The sequence below is a fragment of the Archocentrus centrarchus genome, chromosome 17 (assembly GCF_007364275.1).
Source record: "Archocentrus centrarchus isolate MPI-CPG fArcCen1 chromosome 17, fArcCen1, whole genome shotgun sequence".
In the NCBI taxonomy this organism is placed as follows: Eukaryota; Metazoa; Chordata; class Actinopteri; order Cichliformes; family Cichlidae; genus Archocentrus; species Archocentrus centrarchus.
In genome coordinates this window covers 33,891,300-33,913,307 of record NC_044362.1, presented here as the reverse complement: position 1 = coordinate 33,913,307, position 22,008 = coordinate 33,891,300, and the positions used below count along the sequence as shown (strand labels likewise).

Genomic DNA, 22,008 nt, shown 5'->3' with positions numbered 1-22,008 from the left:
CCTCAACGCTCCCATCAACCCTCACACTTAATACTGAAGTTTTTCTTTAGCGCCAAATCAGTCAAACTTTTTTTATTGTTGCATATATGTAAAAAAATAAAAAATAAATAAATAATAACCCCCGTCAGCCGCGGTGACGCTCAGACGAGCTTCTGTGTGACTGAAGGTGAAAACAGTGTTTATCATTTAAAAACCTGCCACAGAGATTAGACTTAATGTTTCAGCAGAGTGACAGTGAGTCCAACTGTGCTCCATTATAAAGCCTTTAATGATGGTCAAGAACTGTCGTAGTTCTCTGATATTTAGTTTGTATTTGTCTGTAAATTCATCCTTCAGCTGTTTAAAGGTGATGTGCAGTGTGAATATTTGGGCTGAAGTTCATATTAATTTCCTCTGACATCGGCTTTTATCATCTCCAACAGTTCTTTTGTTTTGTTAATTCAAAACATAAAAACAAAGCAGGTCATGGATATTTTTATTATTATTATGTTAGAGTTAATAGTTTGATCAGTTTGATCTGTAACTTCTGTAAATACTGCCTTTGGAAACGGTCTTTTCTGTGACTTTGTGCTTTCTGAAAAATAAAAAATAAAACCACGACAGATTTAAAAACCGCAGCGTCTCCTTTGTTGCTTTAACGTCTCTGATGCTGTTTCCATGTTTGTCTCCTTTCTTTCTCACCACAGTGCATGAAGGTTTTGTGGGAATAAGGTCTCTGCGGCTGATCTGAAACAAACATATTGTCACAAGTTTTGTGGATTTCTGTTTGCTGCTTGCCTGAAATTGAAAATGAAAAGGAGAAGGCTGCCATCATGTGGTTATTCAAAAGAACTAAGATCTTTCAATCAAAGGGCATTCCTGAGAACACTGGAGCTGTGTTAACTTCCCCACAGCCACATGCAGTCTGTGAAGTTGTTATGAAGCCTGCTGCTGGTATTCAGTTAATTGTAAATAAAGGATCTGCTGAACTTTGGGTCACAGGGAGCCAAATCATGAAGCTGACTGAGCTGCCCAATAAAAACACACACATGAAACATGTTCAGAGTTTGTAACATGTCTCTGCTGATGACGGTGCTCTGTGTTGGTATTTGTTATTTTTGTGTTAGTTTACAGCAGTTAGTGAGGGGGTGAGGGTGTAGTGAAGGGGTGAGGGTGTAGTGAGGGGGTGAGGGTGTGCTGCTGGAAAAGGGGAGGCACTCAGGAAGCATACTAACCAGATGCCTGAAGAACCTCAGCTGGCTCCTTTCAACATGCAGGAGCAGCGCCTCTACTCTGAGACCCCTCTGGATGCCTGAGCTCCTCACCTAACCTTCTCTAAGGCTGCACCCAGCCGCCTGCAGAGGAAACTCATTCTGCTGCTTGTATTTGTGACTTTGCTCTTTCAGTCATTACCCAGATTTGATGACCGTAGCTGAGGGCTGGGACATCCTCTGACTCTGCTGAAGCAGCACCAATTCACTGGTCCAACTTGCACTCCACCTTCCCATCACCCGTGAATAAGATCCCAGATACATGTCCTCCTTTGCTTGAGGCAGCTTCTCACCCCCAACCCAGAGGGAGCATCCTACTGTTTTCTGGCAAAGGACCATGGACTTAAAACTTGGAGGTGCTGACTCTTATCCCAGCCATTTCACACAGCAAACCTCTCCAGTCCATGCTGGAGGTCAAGCTCTGAACCACATCAACAAAAAGCAGGGATGCTATTCTGAGGTTCCCAAAGCAGATACCTTCCTCACCCTGAGCACACCTTGAGATCCTGTCAATGAAAATCTAGAAAAAGATGAGAGATTATGGATGACCCTGGTAGAGTCCAACACCCACTGTAAATGTGCTTGACTTTGTGCCAAGGATACAGACACAGGTCTCACTTTGGCTACACAAGGACCTGATGGCCTGTAGCAGCAAGCCTAGATCCCCATAATCCCACAGGTGCCTCCGGGCAAACCAGTCATAAGCTTTCTCCAAGGCCTGCAAGGCTGAAGGTCTGGTCACTGTTCCACAGCCAGGATGGCCACATTACTCCTTCCTTTGCAGCACCTTGGACTAGAGGTTCCCTGAGAGGCTAAGCAGTGTCATACCCCAGTAATTGGAACACACCCTCTGATCAGCCTTTTTAAAAATGGGAACCACCATCCCGGTCTGCCACTCCACAGGCACAGTTTCCCCTTGTGGCCAATCCCACATTTAACACATTAAAGAGGACTGTCAACCAAGATAGTCCCACAGTGTCCAGAGCCTTTAGCACCTCAGGGCAAATCTCATCCAAATCAGGTACCTTGCCACCAGGGAGCTCCTCAACTACCCCCGCGACCTCTGCCAGTGTAATTAGTGAGACTTCCCCTCAGTTTCAGGCTCTGCCTCCTTTACAGAGGACATTTTGGACTGATTTAGGAGTTCTTCAAAGTGCTCTTTCCAGCAACAACGTCCCCAGTCTGGGTCAGTGGTTCTCCTCTCTGACTGAACATGGCCTGAGCCAAGCCCTGCTTTCCTTTCCTGAGGCTCTGTGCCAGAACTTCTTTGAAGCCTGCTGAAAGTCCTCCTCCGTGGTCCCCCCAAACTGCTTCCAGACCCGAGCCAGCTCCTTTAGCCCTCTCATACCTGTCTGCTGCTTCAGGAGCGACCAAGCCCAGAAAGCCTCCTTTTTTTCAGCTTAATGCTCCCTAAACTAATATTAGTAAACGAACCCAACACCAAGACAGAAAGCAGCACTGCTGGTAACTCCCAACTCAATAAGAAACAAAGCTGCAAAAGCCCGATGAGAGAAAAAGGCCTGTACTAATGTAATATTTCGCATTAAATTTTTCTATTCTTACTGGCCATTCAAAGTGCTTTAAGTCACATTCATACCGCACTTCATCTACTTCTCAACTATCACCAATTTAGAATCATCGATTACCCGAACATGCACGTTTTTGGACTGTCTGAGGAAGACCAGGCATGCACAGGGAGAACATGCAAACTCCACACAGAAAGGTTCCAGCTGGAGTTCAAACCAGGAACCTTCTCCCTGTGAGACAGCAGTGCTAACCACTGCAGCACCATGCTGCCCCGATGGAGGAGAGACCCAAACAAAGCCTGTCTGCTTCAACAACAGCTCTTTCTCATATCTGTACGGCTCTTTATCCCTCTGTAGTTACAACACCTCTGGATTTGTGTGCATGCAGGTGAGCTGCCGCAGCCAATCAACACTTGGGATGAACCACACAGAGACAGCAGCTTAATGGGGACGACAGAAATAATATTCAGAGGGTAAATGTGATGGTACACCAAGTTAAGTGTAACACTAGCAACTAATACAGCACATTTCTGTGGGTTTTATAATACTACAGATACTAATGCAGCTACTACAGCAAATCACAGGGCTGTGGTTCCTGTTTTATTTGCTCTAGAGGGGCTCAGGTGAGTGTTTACATGGTTTGGTTATTTAACAAGAACAGCACATACTGGACCTCAGTATAAAAATATATTAAGTAAACTGTTATTTACATTAGTAGTCCCCGAGCAGGTCACATGAAACTGTACAGCAGAACACACAGAAAGATGAAAGACAGACAGAAATACGTCACACTGGGAAGATTTATTAACATTTATCACAGTAAATAAGCTCTTCAATATTTGCTTCCCTCCACTGACAGCAGTTTGTCCAAAGGTGGTTCACCTGTGACGCCCGCTCAGCCCATCCACCTTTTACAGAGAACAGGCAAAGATCAGCATCACAGTAATAAGATCTTTTAGCTTGTTTTGGCTTTCCTGAAAAGAATCAAGTGCTGTTCCAGCTGTTAGTGTGTAGTTAGTGAAACCATTCTCGATATCAGCCGCTCTCACTGCTGCACGCACAAGTGCTATAAAGTCTGATATATTTCATATATTCTGATTTTTTAACCATCCACCAGCATTTTAGTAACTTACACTTAACACACTGAAACAATAAGCTTACTGTAAGCTTTTTAATCATTACAAGCAGTACGCTGTTTCGCCCCGTCAGCGTTCAGAGGGACCTTCTCTGTCCCTGGTCCAAAACCATCGTGTCATCATGCTCCCTCAGTCAGCTGCCGGAGAGTCACACCAGGTGGCAGCAGCAGCCTGTGTTCATCCCCCTAAAATAGTCCTGACATAAAGTGCATTTTTATGCATCAAATTAAGAAGTATTGATCACAACTCGCCTAAAATGTGTGCAAAGCCTTTAGTGTCGCTCTCTGTCCTGTGAACTGACGGCGGAGGAAGTTGAAATCCACAGATTTCTGAAGTTAGCGACGTCATGTTTCTCTGTGCGTCCCTGATCCAGTGATCGCTGGTTACAGCAACGACATTTAAAAGAATGACACATATTCAGTGCGAGCCGGGTTCGGCACCCTGCTAATGATCCACCAAGGCTAACAGCTAAGCTAACCGGTAAACGGCTGTGGCCAGTGTCTACAAAACCAGATTCTGATGCTTTTGAACCCCAAATCGTACAAACCGCGCCGCACAACAAAGCCATGTGAGGACATAAGTGAGATTATATTTGAATGCATTTTTATTGGGACCAAAACTATAAGCTACGTGAAGAAAACCAAACTCAGTCAGCCCAAACTGACATGATTGTGCCGAATTGACTTCCTTACACAACAAACGTCGCTGTGGCGCGTTGTATTCTGGTAAATGCAGTTAACCCACGTTTGTGGCTGCTAATTTAAACGACTTAACCAGACACGTGTGTTTTACTGTTTTAGTTTTTAAACTTTTCAACTAATGTTGGAACAAGGAAAAGACAAAATGTAGTCATTCTCATTCCGGTACGTAAATGTTTAAAATAATTAAAAAGAAAAAAACTACAAATCCCAATACCGACGTCATCACGTATGTACGTTTAGCAACGGCGAACTGCTAAAGGAAAAAACAGCCGCTTCCGTGTTGTTCTTGTGTTATTTTGGCAAATAACTGCCGTTAGCGGAGCCAAAGCTCGCCTGACAGCGTCGCCGGAGTGTGAATATCATGGTTTTGTGAAGCTGACACACAGCGTCAGCCTTTTTTCAGCCAAAATGTCGCTGCTGCAGAGCTCGAAGAAAAAAGACAAGCGTATTTTGTCTGGTACCTGCCCAGACCCGAAATGTCAGGCGAGGCTTTTCTTCCCCGCTTACGGCTCCGTTAGCATCGAGTGCACCGAGTGCGGCCAGCGCCACGAGCAGAAGAACCTGCTGAACGTCGAGGAAGTCACCGACCCCGATGTCGTGCTTCACAATCTGCTCAGAAACGCCCTGCTCGGCGTCACCGGGGCCCCGAAGAAGGGGACCGAGCTGGTGAAGGTAATGGGGCTTTCTAATTACCACTGCAAGCTGCTGTCGCCCGTCCTCACCAGGTATGGCATGGATAAACAAACCGGCAAAGCCAAGCTGCTGAGGGAGATGAACCAAGGGGAGATGTTTGACTGTTCCATCCTGGGGGACAGAGCTTTTCTCATAGAGCCAGACCATGTTTCCACTATAGGCTACGGCAAAGATAGGTCAGGGAGCCTCATATACCTCCACGACACTCTGGAGGAGGTGAAGAAAGCCAACGGTAACAGAGAGTGTCTCATCCCGGTCCACGTGGATGGAGACGGGCACTGCCTGGTCCACGCCGTGTCCAGAGCTCTGGTGGGCAGAGAACTGTTCTGGCATGCCCTCAGAGAAAATCTCAAGCAGAACTTCAAGCAAAACCTGGACCGCTATAAGGCACTCTTTCAGGACTTTATAGATGCTGCAGAGTGGGAGGACATCATCAATGAGTGTGACCCCCTTTTCATCCCACCGGAAGGTGTGCCGCTTGGGCTACGCAACATCCACATATTCGGCTTAGCCAATGTCCTCCACCGACCCATAATTCTCCTGGACTCCCTGAGTGGGATGAGGAGCTCTGGGGACTATTCTGCCACATTCCTGCCCGGACTGGTGCCAGAGGAGCAGTGCAAAGGGAAAGACGGGAAGCTCAACAAACCCATCTGCATTGCCTGGAGCAGCTCCAGCAGGAACCACTACATCCCTCTGGTGGGAATCAAGAACACAGTGCTGCCAAAGCTGCCGCCCCCCCTGCTGCCAAAGGCCTGGGGTGTCCCTCAGGAGCTCATCAAGAAATATATCAAGCTAGAACCGGATGGGAGCTGCGTGATCGGTGGAGATCGCAGTCTGCAGGATAAATATCTGATGAGGCTGGTCAATGCCATGGAGGAGGTGTTCATGGAGAAGCACAGCATCCACCCGTCACTGGTGGCCGACGTGCACCAGTATGTCTACAGGAGGACTGGTGTGATTGGCATCCAGCCCGAGGAAGTGACCGAGGCGGCAAAGAAGTCAGTTATGGAAAATCGGCTGCATCGCTGCCTGATCTGCGGCGCCCTGTCTGAGCTCCACATCCCGCAGGAGTGGCTGGTTCCCGGCGGAAAGCTCTACAACTTAGCCAAATCTACACACGGCCAGCTACGGCCAGATAAGAACTACAGCTTCCCCCTCAACAGTGTGGTCTGCTCTTATGACCCCCAGAGGGACATCCTCATCCCAGACTACAAACTGAGCTCCCTCAACACCTGCAACTGGTGTCATGGCACATCCGTCCGCCACATCCGTGGAAACGGTTCTGTGGTTTACCTGGATGGGGACAGAACCAACACCCGCTCCCAGGGAGGAAAGTGTGGGTGTGGCTTCAAGCACTACTGGGAGGGGAAGGAGTATGACAACCTCCCCGAGGCCTTCCCCATCACGCTGGAGTGGGGGGGTCGGGTGGTGCGAGAGACTGTATACTGGTTCCAGTATGAGACTGACACATCTTTGAATAGCAACGTGTACGACGTGGCCATGAAGCTCGTCACCAAGCACTTCCCAGGTGAGTTTGGCAGTGAGATCCTGGTGCAGAAAGTGGTTAACACCATCCTTCATCACACGGCCAAGAAGAACCCGGACGAATACAACCCCGTGTCCATCGACGGGGCTCATGTCCAGCGCCTCACTGATGCCACAGAGGCTCAGCAGCCGGCAGAACCCCAGCCGCCCACAAAGATCATCCTGACTGGTCAGAAAGCAAAGACACTGCACAAGGAGGAGTTGACAATGAGCCGAGCAGAGCGCAGCATCCAACAGAGCATCAGCGAGCAGGCCTTTGTCACCCAAAAGCGTCGGACTGACAAACTGAAGCAGGAGCAGAAAGGCCACGGCCGGACGTCTTCGCCTGGAGGCTCTCCAGAAACCTCCTCCTCTTCAGCTCCAGCCACACCTACCAAGTCCTCCTCCCCCTCGTCCAATAAGGAGAAGAAGATTCGTGTGACCACCAGCGACGGCAGGCAGGCCATGCTGACTCTGCAGGCCCACACGACCTTCTCTGAGCTGCAGAGGAGCATCAGCAACCAGTTTGGCGTGCCGCCAGCGCAGCAGTGCATCCGCTACGGCTTCCCGCCTAAAGAGTTGGTACCACCAAAGGATGGTGAGGAAAACGAGCCAGTGGTGCTGCAGCACGGCGACAGGGTGACCATGGAGATCCTGAAGGGCCCCGAGGACAAGAGCCCCGCGCCCTCCATCCCGCGAGCCTCCAGCTCACACTCCGCCCTGCATTCAGTGAAGAGCGAGGATGCGGTGACTCCTGGCAGAATGAGCAGCCGTGAACTCCAGGACAGCATCGACCTTGAGATGTCCTCCCTTTGTCTCCTAGCAACCTTGATGGGTAAGAAAACACGAAAGGGTCACATGTAGGCTGCCATGTTTATTAACCCTGAAGCAATACTGATTATGACAGTCACTGATGGTTTGTGATATTTAATAGATTCAGATCCATCCTGATGTAAAGCGAAGTAAACAATCTTTGATCGTAGAGCTCACCTGTACGTACGGCCTTATGAAAATAATGTGCTTTTACAGATTTGTCACTTTGAGATTTCACTGCAGGAACGTTATTGTGCTGTAGCTGCAGCCTCTTTTCAGTTCAGAGGCTTCTGAAGCCTCCATTCTCTGGCTGCACGTCTCTGCTGGTGTGTGGATTCAAACATCAAAACAGAGAAACTAGTTTTCTTTAAGAAAACGGTCTCATGGTAACAGAGACGCTGGCCTCTGCTGAAATCGTCTGCCTTATAAAGTGAAATGCGTGCTGGATTAAATTTTCCAAAGGCCCCAGGCTTTGATTTTGACACATTTGATCTAAGATTTAAAAGCTTGTTGATCTGAATGAAGCAGAAACTATTTTTATTTCATGTTCTGTACTTGAACCTTTGTCCTGAAGACAGAAACTAAAACTCACGCTGCGAGTCATCAGGAAAAATCCAGCCAGATGACTGCTCTTACTTTCTTTCCTTTAATCAAAAATATCTCTGATATTATTATAACAATAAAGCCGAGAGAAAATACAAACATTAACAGGTAAATATCCAAACCAGCACAAAGGATCGAGGAGACCTAATTAAAAAATTTAATGTACAGGGGTCTGTGTTCCCCGACTCGACACAAGTCTTTATTTTTGGCCGTTTTATAAACAAAAATATCTTTACGTTTGAGCCAGATTAAACCCATTTTTGATTTTCTGCCACAGTTATTTTCCAGAACCTGTTTGACTGGTGCCACGTTTTTAATATAGGCAGGAAAAACCCTGCTGTGGAAATGAGAACATTTCCTCTCACATGAGAGATGTTGCTGCTTCAGCTTCAAACTTCAGTTTTTAGTCACTAATTATTCAAAGGTAATGATTGAACTCATTCCACATGTGACCTCCTGTCGATGATCTCTTTAAAACTGATATTCATATATTTTATGTTTGTTACAGGCAGATCTCCTCACACTGTATAACAGAATCATTGGCCTGACTTCAGGAGCTGACTGTGTGTTTGCAGATGATTTTCATGCTAATATCATACTCAGTTTAATTTCCTGATTAATAATCAATCAGGATGATCCTAATTTACCCAGGAAAATTTAAACGTTCCTGTTCCAGCTTCTCCAGCATGAGGATCTTTTCTGTGTGTGCTAATTGAATGTGATGGTTCTGGGTCGTGGTGTATGGATGCTGCTCCTTGCTTAGTTTAACACTGCACAGTGAGCTGAAATAAGTGTGTGTGTGTGTGTGTGTGTGTGTGTGTGTGTGTGTGTGTGTGTGTGTGAGAGAGAATATAAAGTACAGCTCCAGGTGTGCAGCACACATGCCTGCTGGTTTCTGATTGGCTAAAGCAGGCGAGTGAACAACAAACTGCAGTTTGCTCTCAGCAGCTGAGCTCCCAGGTTTCTGATCAGCTGCCACGAACACTACCAGAAAGACGTGTGTGAGTGTGTGTGAGTGAATGTGCTGACTCAGGCATCTCGCGCCCTCCCCGTCTCACCCGCCAATCAGGTCAGAGGTCACAGTTGCGTTCAGATAAACAGATTGGGCCATGTGACACACACACACACACACACACAGCGTGTGCCATTCAGGAAGGTTTCAGCGGCGCTTCGGGCGCTCCGCAGGCCTGACGCTGCACTTCCTGTCAGCTCCGAGCTCGCGGTCAATAATCCCCGCCCGTCCGAGATCAAACAAAGCATCCGCTCATCAGCCAGCAGCTCCAAACCGGAGCTCAGAGTTCACACAGCTGACTGTGTGTTCATCACTGAGTGTAGCAGAGCTGTAACATAACGCTGTACATGTAAACACACAAACAAAAGGAAACGCATCATCGTGCACTTTAACCTGTACATCAGGGAGTGCCTGTTTTACTGACGGGTCTACAGCAGAATAAACACATTAATATGTTTTTATAATCTTCATTTATTTACAGTAGTTTGTTTCTGCAACAGAAAATGAACTTAAACCAGATTTTATGTCATTTAAAAGCTTTCTTCTTAGTTTAGTTTCAGCAGGGAGGATTTGCTTGTTTCACTTCAGATTTTTATTGTTTAGAAATGTTTAGTTTCAGTTTAGTTTTTATGATTTTTGGTGTTTTAAACCTTTAACACAGTCGTGTAGACGTCTCAGTCTCAGCAAACAGAAGCACCAAATGTTCCTCCGGCTGGCTGTGATGACAGATTTGACCAAATTAAGACCAAAAGTCAACATTTTATTTTTTATTTATTAGTTTTGTAAACTTGTTTAACTTATTTTGTTATTAAGCAGCGTTTATATTTTTACTTCCGTCAGTTTAGTCTCCGTTCACTATCATCACTAACCGTTTGAATAATGAATGGATCATTTAGGTTTCTCAGCAGAACACTTTAATGACTGTGATGATTTTTTAATAGAAGCAACTGTTAGTGTTAGCTCGGCTCAGGCTTATTGTTCAAAAGAAGGGACACGTTTCTAAGATCAGAGCAGAGATAACAAAGAATTAGATCTGATGGATTCATTAAAAATATTCAAATATATTAAAAACTTGAAGCTCAGGATGGTTTTTTGTGTGGTTAGCGATTCAGACAATACGAAGCAGCTTATTCTTTATTGCTAAAGTGCAGTGATGCTCAGTATGGTGCGTCTCAGAATAAAGAAACTATAAATGTAGATAAAATGTAAAATATAAAGATGTGAATGTTTCTAAAAAAAAAAAAAGAGAGGCAGCCTGGGTTTATTAGCTTTATTCAAAGTTTTAAAAAATTCAGCTCTAAAACTTGTTCACTAAGTTTCATCTGGTGTGAGCTTTAAAAGTGTAACACAACCCACAGTGGACCCACAGCAGGTCTATAAATGACTGTTTCTTGTCTTCACCCATCACGTCTGCTGTTTTTAGTTGGTGGTGACCCTGATCTCATCACACCCATACACTTTCAGTTTTGTGTTTTCACTCACTGTAAGAGACACAATGAAGAGTTGTGAGTAGCATGAAGTGTGTTTCCATTTTTGTGTCTTACATTCAAATTTGTGGTTTGTTTATTTCTGTGCTGCTGTGACCGCTCTTGTTCCAAAGCTGTGGTCTCAGCAGCTTTCACACCGGAACCTTTTCTTTAAGTTAGGCACCAAACTGCCAACAGTATTCACACACACATGAACCTGAGTAACATCGTCCTTAATCCAGAGGCTTTAATATGATGTGGGCCCACCCTCTGCAGCTATAACAGCTTCAGCTCTTCTGGGAAGTCTTTCCACAGGTTTAGGAGTGTTTATGGGAATTTCTGACCATTCTTCCAGAAGCTCATCTGTGAGGTCAGACACTGATGTTGGAGAGAAGGCCTGGCTCACAGTCTCCACTCTAATCCATCCCAAAGGTGTTCTATCAGGCTGAGGTCAGGACTCTGTGCAGGCCAGTCAAGTTCTTCCACACCAAACTGGCTCATCCATGTCTTTATGGAGCTGCTTTGTGCACTGGTGTGCAGCCATGTTGGAGCAGGAAGGGGCCATCCCCAAACTGTTCCCACAGAGTTGGAGCATCAAACTGTCCCAAATGTCTTGGTATGCTGAAGCATTAAGAGTTCCTTTCACTGGAACTAAGGGGCCGAGCCCAACTCCTGAAAAACACCCCCACACCATAACCCCCCCTCCACCAAACTTTACACAATGCAGTCAGACAGGTACCGTTCCCCTGGCGACCACCAAACCCAGACTCCTCCCTCAGATTGGCAGATGGAGAAGTGTGATTCATCCCTCCAGAGAACACGTCTCCACTGCTCTAGAGTCCAGTGGCGGCGTGCTTTACACCACTGCATCAACACTTTACACCACTGCATCAACACTCTGCATTGAACTTGGTGATGGAAGGCTTGGATGCAGCTGCCATGGAAACCCATTCATGAAGCTCTCACTGTTCTTGAGCTGATCTGAAGGTCACATGAAGGTTGGAGGTCTGTAGTGACTGACTCTGCAGAAAGTTGGTGACCTCTGTGCACTATGACCCTCAGCATCCACTGACCCCACTCTGTGATTTTCTGTGGCCTACCACTTCATGGCTGAGCTGCTGTCGTTCCCAGTCACTTCCACTTTGTTATAATCCCACTAACAGCTGACTGTGGAATATTTAGTAGTGAGGAAATGTAAGCTGAGAGTGATGTTTCACTGATGTTTGTAGAAGCAGTCTACGTGCCTAGGTGCTGGTTTATACACCTGTGGCCATCAAAGTGACTGGAACACCTGGATTCAGTGATTTGGATGGGGGGGGGATACTTTTGGCAGTATGTACTTTAAATTCAGTCCACCCTGGTTCTCTTCTGTGGTCATAAATTCAATTCAAATTCATTCAAATTGAGCTGCTACAGGCTGTTCTCTGTGTTCACACAGAAACGTTCTTGACCTCGTGTTAGAACCTCGGCTCATTTGTCGGATCTTTCTTGTCTTTGTTCCAGGTGAGGATGTTTGGTCGTACGCCAAGAAGCTGCCTCACTTATTCCAGCAGGGCGGCGTCTTCTACAACATCGTTAAGAAAGACATGGGTAAGTTCGGTCCTCTGAGCTCGATTTGTATTCCTGCAGGGAGTCCCTGTAAAGTGTGCATCATAGAGCAGGTGAGGTTGTTTGACTTGTGCGTCTGCATCACTCTGTCATCACAAGTGAACCTGAGCTTGTTGAGCTGGATTTGGAGCCATAGGTGCAGATTTGAAAAACATGAAGGAAGCAGAGGATTGATTTAGAAAAATGTTTTAACATCACTCAGTGAGGGAAGAGTGCCTCTGACAGGGCAGCCCGATCTCAGTCCTCAGCTCGGTACTCGCTCTGCTCAGCAGAGTAAAACATGTCCATACATGTGGTAACTCAGCAGTGATTGTATTAAATGAAAAAAGGTGCTAAAATAATTTTTAGGCAGTGCAGAATGCACGAGAGCCTCACCGTATCATAAAGTGAAGCAGTAAAATTCAGCAGAGTGCAGGAACTGAAATGTCTGATGCTCAAAGTTTCTCCTGATTAATGCAGCCTCAGTGATCCAGTGACTCCGTGCTCGGCGCTGATAAACACTGAACAGCAGTTTGCTTTATATACTATCCAGGCTGTCAGAGCTTCTGCTTTAGCATCACCAGCAGTTGAGACACAGTACAGCTGCAGGAATATTGCTGCAATAGTTTTTGCAGTCTATAAAACTGAAGTTATATTTCTGCACATCAGATTTAATGCAGCAGCTTTCTGCCATAATCTGTAAGCCAAAAACTGCTTTCCTGTCATCAGGACAGACGACAGAATAAAAGGAACTTTTTTACTCAGTAAACACAGAGGCAGCTTTCTGACTTAGTGTTTTAGCAAAGGATGATTCATATATCAGCCAAATATGATATGTTGGTGCAACTGACTGATGTTTGTGAGGTTCAGCAGTGAATTTGTTGTGTTGAATCACTTTTGTGCAGGAAAAATGTTTGAAAATTGTACAACAAAGATGTGCAAGACTTTAAAAGTTTGGGTTTTTTTTGTTACTGTGAAGCAAACAGGGAAAGAAACAGGAACAGAAACAAAATGAGCCAGAACGCACAATCAGTGCATCCCTGCTTTTAGCTTTGGTGCTGGGTGTGTGTCCAAAAATAGTTTTTTATTCCGGTTCTGCAGCACGTGCCTTACAGGAACTCCGTCCCAGAGAAGAAAACGAGTTCTGAGATGGTTTGGATTAGATGATGGGGCTCAGATTTTTAATAAAGAAACATATCAGTGTGACAGAGTGGTTTACTGATGTGTGCTGAACTCTGCAGCTCTGCAGCACAGACAAAGATCTATATCAGGGATTAAATTTAGTATTTTTGTCTTTTTATGGGATTAAAATACATATATTTATGTGATCCCCACATACACACTTCATAAATCTCTGAAAGCAGACTAATGGGATTAAAGGATCTGTTTTTATCTATAATATTGTTTATTGTCTGTTATTGCAAACTCTAAAACTAATAATAGAAGATCCTTTTTGGTGACTTCATGTTTCCTGTTATCAGATCCTCAGACTGTTGCTCTGTGGTGCTCTGCAGCTGACAGAGCATAAATAAAAACAAACCCGTGAGCCTTTGTCACTTTATTTGGTCCATCTCACCTGAGGGAGGACAGCAGCTGGAGACGTGTTATTGAAGTGGACCCACTGTCCTTTCATATATACACTGTTACAGAGGCAGGTGTCCCTAATAATAATCAAATAATAATAATAATCAGGTCAACAACAAAGTCCTTGTGAGTGAAAAGCTTCACACACATGAAGCTCTGCTGGATCTGAGATGCTGTAAGAGGAGATGTTCCTGCTCATCTGATTCTGTGAGATGGCATCGAGCATCTGACTCTTCTATTCAGGATTCTCCTCCTCATAAATTATCTCTGGCTATGAGAAGAGAAACTCCTCCTACTTACTGTTTAAAACCTTTGTTTGTGATGGACAGCCAATCAGAAGAGGGTGTGCTTAAAGGGAATGTGGGCTGGAACGGCTTGTTTCAGATAATAAAGTCAAAGAATAAAATATGAAGCTAGAAATTATATCCTGATCAGTTTTCCGTCATCCTCTCTTTCAGGCCTGATGGACGGGAAGCACTGCACGCTCCCTCACCTGACGGGGAAAACCTTTGTTTATAACGCAGCAGAGGAGCGTTTGGAGCTCTGCGTGGACGCTGCTGGTCACTTCCCCGTCGGTCCTGACGTGGAGGAGCTGGTGAAGGAGGCACTGGTGCAGCTGCGCTCTGAGGCGTCCACCAGGGGCAGCAGAGAGGGCAGTCCCTCCCATGGTGTGCTGAGGCTGGGCAGCGGCGGTGTGGTTCGTAAAAAGGAGCAGCTGCAGAGTGTCACCGCCTTTCAGGGAAAAGGCCACTCTCTGGGTAGCGCCGGGGGCTCCTCGCCTCCAGAACACCGCCCTATCACACGCCAGCACAGCAGCGGCGTGGACCTGAGCGCCAGTGTTTCCCGAGGACCGCCAGACCTGTCGGACATCCCCGAGGACACCACCAGGGAGCTGGTCCGCATGGCTCCGGGCTTTGTCACTATGAAGGATGGTCGCGGGCTCGACCCCAGCCTAATGGAACAGCAGAGGAGGAAGCTGCAGGAAATGGTCTCGTCCATCCAGGCCTCCATGGAGCGGCACCTGAAAGAGCAGCAGAGCGTCGCCACCGCCTCAGGGGGAAGGGCCAGCCAGGAGCCGACAGGCGGGACCCAGACGGGCGGGGACCAGCCGACGTCTACGGCCGACCACAAACCGCCGGCTGCAGCAGGGACGACGGCAGCCAGCAAACCTGACGAGAAGGTGGAGGAACCGGAGGAGATGGACAGTCAGGACGCCGGGCAGAGCAATGCCACCGAACCCATGGATCACTCCTGATCACGCCTGAGCCCAGCACCGCCCCACCCCCGCACCCGCCTGACCGGCATCTGTGGGTCATAACACCTCAGGTCGGATCCTCAAGCTTTGGTCTTCATCGTGTTGCGTTGTCTTTACTGCATGACTAAAGAGCGGGCCGACCGTCCTCGCCGCTGCGAACTCCAGGTGGGACAGCCGTCGATGGGGCGATGTATTGTGACACACTGTCTGCGATATATCATTGATTCTCACACCAGGTTCACAGATGTGTTGCAGAAGCTGTCGCTGTGTGTGTCTACACTATATCCACTTTAGTCTCATCTGTCAGCACCACTCTGTGAAACTTGAGCACATTAATTAATTAATTAATAAATACAGCAAATGATTGATCCCCACATTGATCCAGAGTAAGCTTTTCTCCTAAGTTGATGATGTATCGTGAACAACTGTCTTACAATATATCGCAGAGTCATCCCTGAAGTGACGGATTGTATCTTTAGACCTGTGGTTCCCACCTGCAGACGTCTAATCCTCTCGATGTGAACACGCACGGATCTCCGAGGAGGAAAAATCAGTGAGACGCATTCCTGTAGATAGAAGAAGAAATCCTGAGTCTTAATCTGCCGCAAGGAGGAGAGCTGCAAACATGCTTCCGTCAAAGTGCACGCTCTGAAAAGTGCACCGGCCTCCGTACGCATCAACGCCTTCAAAATGCGCTTTTCCGCCATCCGTCTGTCTGAGACCTGCAGGGAGAGCTCTGCTCTGTTTGCTCGATTGTTTGACTCCTCCTTAATGACATTTATTTATTTTACTTTTTTCCGCTCTAACAGTCACCAACTAAAGGTTTATGTGCTAAAAAGAATCAGTAGAAATGAAGCACCTGCACCACCTACAGGCAAGAGAAGTAACTGCAGTTTCAGTTTGTCGTATCTAAAAATTTACAGCAGTTTTTCACCGGAGACGTCACCTAATTATATCTGATGCCACCTGCGCCTCAGCATCAGTAACAGCGTGTCTCTTGGTAACTGTGCCTTGATGGTTGTGGCCGTATTGAACACACGCTGTTTTAGAGACCCACAAAGTGACGTGTGGCGGCCGGTTGGAAGCAGTTTGGACCTCTATGTGTTCTGCCTTGGTTTCAGTTTTCATCATTTGCTGATTAATTTTATTTTCTCACCTGAGTTTACTTTACTTTTCCTTTGCTCTGTAGGTGAATTGATTGTATAGAAGAGACGGCCTTGTACTTTGTGTTTTGTTGTTGTTTTTTTGTTGAATATGAAGTGTCCATATTTGAATGAGAGGTTTCTACCTAACAACAGGCAGCCTGGACAGAGAGCTGCGTCCATAAACTGTACATGTGCAGCCCACAGAACAGGAACAGACCAATAAAATAGTAGAACGAGCTCTGACTGAGTCGACAGTTTAGCCATAATTTGTCACGTAAGTTCATAAAAAGGTACCAACAGCACAAACACAGTCGAGAGGTCCTGATTGGCTGAGGTGAATCCTACAGAGGTGTAGTGAGCATCTACAGCTCCCTGGGTCACCATCCACCTGTCAGTCAAAGAGGCCACGCCTCTAACAGACTGTAAATTTTAAGCCTTACATAAAAATGGATGAGTTATACAAAAATTAACATCATGTACAGAAAGATGGACAAAACTGTCTACAGAGACCAAAACCATTTCTTAGCAGCGGGCTGTAAACATGTTTGTGGTAACCTGGGAGACTGAGGGGGCAGACTCACTTTGGAGCCTGCCCCGTGTGGCCGTTAGAGGAACTGCAGTTTTTGTTGGCTTGTTGCTGCTTGGTTGGGTTACTTAAAAGATCATAGTTTGGGTTAAAATGCAGCTGTAGGAGTGATCACCCCACCTTACTCCTTCCATGACCCCCCCCACAAATCTTAGTGGACTCCTTGTATGTAAATGAAGGTTTGACAAAACGGCATTCTTTGACATTTTTTTTTTTTATCCCTAAACAGAAATTTGAGGGTCTGTGTAAATTTTGTAGCAATAAAATGCCAAAGATGTGTTGGAGAAATGCAGTTATTGAACATTTTTAATTAAAGTCCCCAGAATCCCCAAAGATTTTGGATTAAACTCAGACAGTTTCCATTTTTTGTCAGTGAAGGATTAATGAGTTCTCTCAGCATCAATTTAACTTTAAATTTTATTGTCCATTTGAGATTTGAAGAGAAACTTGAGGGCAGTGGGAAGAAGAGAAATTATAGCACGTTACCTGCAGGGGGCGCCATCATGAACGTGCAGCAGTTATTAATGTCCTGGAGCTCAAAGCTTCTCTTTCATCTCAGTTTATCTGAAAACACTGTAAACTAACTCTGCACAGGACTGTTATTTTATCCTCAACAACTACCTTTCCCATGAGTCTTAGCCACGAGAGCGCAGCTGAAGCCTTCTGGGAGTCGTCAACGAAATCAAGATATTTCACTTGTAGGAGTTTTAGAAGATCTGAAGGGAAACTTGCTGAGCTGTGAAGGTGGTGCAGGTTACAGTGAGCGGCTCCTCCTGGTGGAGCAACAAGTTATTCCACATATAGAAAAAGCTCATCAGGTTGGTTAATATCAAAGGTCAGAAAGCTGACGTGATTAACAACCCACAGGTTATTTTATGGATTGTTTGAGATTTTATTCAGATATTACACCTGTTTTTGTGTTGGATGAGGAAAGACATGAAAAGGGGAAAACCTAAAGCTCCATTCAGGAGGTCCTCTGTGCTCTGCAGCTCAGCCTTCATCCTGTTGGTTCGTGCTTCGGTTTTCACTTCTATGTTTTCTCTTTTCCAAAGCAGAACTCAGAGAAAAACCAGCTTCATGTTTTCACTTGAGTTTAAATTCACTGTCGATCTAATATTTGCTCAAAGAGCCTCCTCAGTGGCTCCCTGTGCTTCTGTCCTATGCAAAAATCCCAACTGAACTTCCGAGACTAAACACTACCTACACGTTAGTGACTGTGATTTACAGACTCACCACCAGGTGTCCCCGCTGGCAATGAAGCTCTCACAGAGATGCACTGATTGTGAAAATTGTTTAAAAACATTTGAATTCTTAAAAAAATTCCATCTTTTGGGAATAATATTTTACCATTTTTCAGCTCCTCTTCCTCTCTGAATGAACAAGTACAAAATCCACTCGTACAAAATTGTGAACTTGGATCCCGGATGTGAGGAAGACTGATGGGAGCCAGCAGAGACCCAGCGACCTCTGACATCGCTGAGCATCAGCTGCTTTCATGTTCAGACAGTAATCAGTGCATCTCTGACATCACACACTCAAACTGAGAGATTAACGTTGCACAGAGATCTTCCTCCGGTGTTTTTAATGCCTGATAAAAGGAGCCGGGTTCAGGATTTCTTTGTGCCTGTAGCTTCATCTGCTCCTCTTTAGTTCAGCAGCCGAACGCTGCAGGAGGCAAAAGCATCAAATCGGGTTTATTTGATGCTTTCAGAACATCCTCCAGGTCAGAGTCCAAGCTCCCTCAGCGAGGGCTTCTTCTCATGTGGACTGATGTCCAAGCTTGCTCTGTATGGATCATACAGTAAGCTGCTGTTTTTGTCAGAATTACATGAAAGTGTGTTTGAAGAAAAGTCCTCAAAGAGCCTTCAGCCCTGCACTGGCTGCCCAAAAGTATGTGGACGGTCTCATCTTCGTCTCTGTTTGTATTTGTGGGTCTGTGGGCTGATGCCTGGTCTTTTGTGTAGTTTTTTTTTTGTCCACTTCAGAAGCCAAAAGTTTTTATCAGGAAGTGTCAAAAAAAATAAGGATCAAAGCTGAATTTTTATTTCCTCTATTAAAAAAAAATCTCATCCAGTTTACTCTGACTGTATTTTACCCCTGGACCTCCACTCCTGTACCCCACCCACGGTTTGAAAACCACTGAATGAAATCATTAATGTGTGAAGCTCTTTATGCAGCTGCTGTTTTCTTTGGTCTGTGTTGGCAGGAGCAGGTTTGTGGGTCCACTGAACGCGTTTGCTGAACACATTTGAAATGCTTTCCCTGTTCACACAGAGTCAGTATCTGCACTCAGAGTGGACGTCTGGGTTAGTTATAAATCATGAGCAGCACGTGTGAACTTTCCATAGTTCCTGATATTTGTAGCTTACTTTTGTGAGATGCTGAGCTTAGTTTGTGTTACTGCGGGGCTCTTTGAGAGGTAACAGGAGGCGTCCACACACAGCTTACACACTCGCGTTCAGCCGGAGTCTGCTCCTCGCTCTTCCTGGTGTCGTTCCTGAAGGGAAACTTTTTCCCCTCAGCATGAAGCTCAACTGAAGCAGATCCAGATGTTAGAGCTCAACATGTGGCAGGCAGACTGAAGCCAAAGCAGCGGAGCCTCTCAGAGCTGCACATTAGTGCTAATGCACAGACCGAGGAGTTAAGAGAGGGTTTGCATGTATGTGCTGCTTCAGTGCTGTGTGTGTGACTCAGCATGCTAACAGCTGGCAGGGGTTACAGCAGCTAACAAAGCTAGCTGTGACTAACATTGTGCAGCTTGGCACAGAAACAAGTTGAGGTTCATCACGGGGCTCCGTGTGAACCAACATCTGCCACAGTCTCCAGATGTTTTCATAGCCTTTGTTCAGCTTTGGTCTTCAGAAGAGGTTCGAGCTTTATTCTGAGAGTCCAGCTGTTTTATCACATATTTAATTAAACTGGGCCAAAATAAAGTCTTAAAAGTTTTAATTATATTAATGTTCTTTGCAAATGATATGATTGGCTGGCAGTGAAGTATTTGAATAAACACACTGTGATTGGCTGGTGGTTAAAACTGGATCTTCTCTCAGCTGTTCAGGTTTAAGCGCCGCAGCCTGCTGTAGCGCTAACGTGCACGGGTTCATCTTCACCGTTTGACCCAAATTAGAGACAGGAAGTGAAACCTGCTTCGTGTTGAACTGTGAGCCGTCGCAGCAGCAGGACTGAAGTGTTTGTCCACCTGCTGTTTCATTTTGCCACAAACTTTTAAAATGTTGGGTTTTCTGTAAAGAAGTACGTTTCAGGATTTGTGTGTTGGGACTTTTTGGCCTCTGAACCTGGTAAATAAAAACTGGTGTTTTGCACATTGATTTTTGGAGGATTTGAGGAAAAACAGCAGCTTGTTTTCATGATTCGTCGAGCCAGAAGTCTCAAACAAACTGGATCATTTCTCACTGTGCTCCTCTGACTCGATGCTTGTGCAGAACTTTTTTTTACTGCATTTTGGTTTAACATTAACAGTGGAGCCCAGCTCTGACCTCTGACCTCTGCAGCTCACTGATGCTGGAGCTCAGTTATTAAGTCCACATGAAGTGTGGAACGTGTGGTTGTAGCTCCACTTCTAAAAAGGCAAACATGTTTCCCACAAACACACAGACAGGAGGCAGTTTACACTCGTGCTTTGTTGCCAACAGATGTTTCTCCACATCTCTCCATAAGTTGCTTTTGAATGAAGTCGTCAGGCCTTAAACTGCACAGACTGTTTCACATGTAGGTTCTTTTGCTTTAACCTGTGTTGTTTTCGCTCACACTGTTGTTTATTTGAAGTTCAGTCTTTGTGTTTTCACGTCTTTCTTTGGCCTTTTTGTTTTCTGGTTTGGCAGAAATCTCCGTCTCAGAATCACAGTCCCTCTGTTTTTGCCGATGAGAGGATCAATTGTACGGCTTAGCACTTTGAGGGAAAACCGGGAATGTTAGCGTAGCATGCCCATGTTAGCGGAGAGGAGGCGGGACGGCCGCACGAATTGGGAGGAAGGAGAGTTTACTCAGATCAGACGACACTGCTGTGACAGACTTGAAGTTTTCTTTGTGACTGCTGTACTAATGATATGAATTGTAATCCACCTGTATAATAGTATATATTGTAGTATATTTGGATCTGTACAGAAACACAGATTGTTCAGTTCCTGCAGTAATGACTTCTTTTGTTAACTTCTCTCTGGTTTGCTAATAAAATATTGATGATACACGGCTTCGACATCGCTGTTTGCATGTGTGATGAATTTCCAACCCCGACAATAAAATCACTTCCTTCACATGTTTCCGTATTTTGTCGTCACTCACAGATTTTTCTGTTTGTCTGTTTTTACCAACGATTTAAAGTGTTTGTTCGTGTTTGAGACAACGATCATTTTATCTCTGTCGTCCAGTCAACATAAATCAGCTCGCAGAGGTTTTATATTAAAGTGCGTCTGAGCAGAACTGCAAACACTGATCAGTCAAAGTGTGACTGATGCTTCTGCTGCTCAGTGAAATGAAACCAGAGGGTATTTTATTAGCTCACCTTTAAAGCTTCAGCTCCAGCGCAGCCACCATGCAGCTGCTGTAGGTCTGCGCTCGTTACAGTCAGAACTGAGGATTTTCAACCACTTCAGGAGTTTTTGTTTGGGTTTTACTTTTTGATTTCTGTTTTCTAATAATCCACTCACCTGATGAAAAATAACTTTGTCCGTTTTTTTCTGAATTGATGAGCTTAAAGTCCCAGAGAACCTCTGTTGAAAGTCAGATTTTTTAAATTTATTGTGATTTAGGTTTGAAATACTGGGAGTTCCAGCTTATATCCTGATCCTTGAGAAATACTTCAATACCCAGCAGGAGTTTTAAGGGATGCCAGCCTTAATTTGAAGATCCAAAGAGCAGAAGTAATGAAGGTGGATGAGTCTAAATACCTCGGTTCAACCATCCAACAGTACACAAAACAGGTGAAGAAGAGAGTGCAGGTCGGTGGAGTGGGTGGAGACGATTGTCAGGGTGACCTGTGACAGAAGGAGAGCTGGGAGAGCCCGGGATGGACAGCACAGTATATCAGAGTAGAGGTGGAGCAGCTTAGAGTTGAAGTTAGAGGCGATGCTGGGATGGTTTGGAGGGAGGGTGGAGATGGAGCTG

At 45.6% G+C, this 22,008-nt stretch overlaps 1 protein-coding gene across 1 annotated transcript; it reads left to right on the top strand.

Moving 5' to 3' along the window:
* Positions 1-5,021: 5,021 nt before the first annotated feature.
* vcpip1 (valosin containing protein (p97)/p47 complex interacting protein 1) lies at positions 5,022-21,100 on the top strand. The gene is made up of 3 exons (XM_030752089.1): positions 5,022-7,668; positions 12,231-12,317; positions 14,357-21,100. Exons 1-3 carry the CDS (start codon positions 5,022-5,024, stop codon positions 15,151-15,153), a joined length of 3,531 nt encoding a protein of 1,176 aa, XP_030607949.1. The 3' UTR covers positions 15,154-21,100.
* Positions 21,101-22,008: the final 908 nt, after the last annotated feature.

Excerpts from the sequence above, each read along its gene's own strand:
- vcpip1 (XM_030752089.1), top strand. The coding sequence starts at position 5,022 with ATGTCGCTGCTGCAGAGCTCGAAGAAAAAAGACAAGCGTATTTTGTCT. Across the intron at positions 7,669-12,230 it reads TCTCCTAGCAACCTTGATGG|GTGAGGATGTTTGGTCGTAC; the intron begins GTAAGAAAACAC and ends TCTTTGTTCCAG. Across the intron at positions 12,318-14,356 it reads CATCGTTAAGAAAGACATGG|GCCTGATGGACGGGAAGCAC; the intron begins GTAAGTTCGGTC and ends CCTCTCTTTCAG.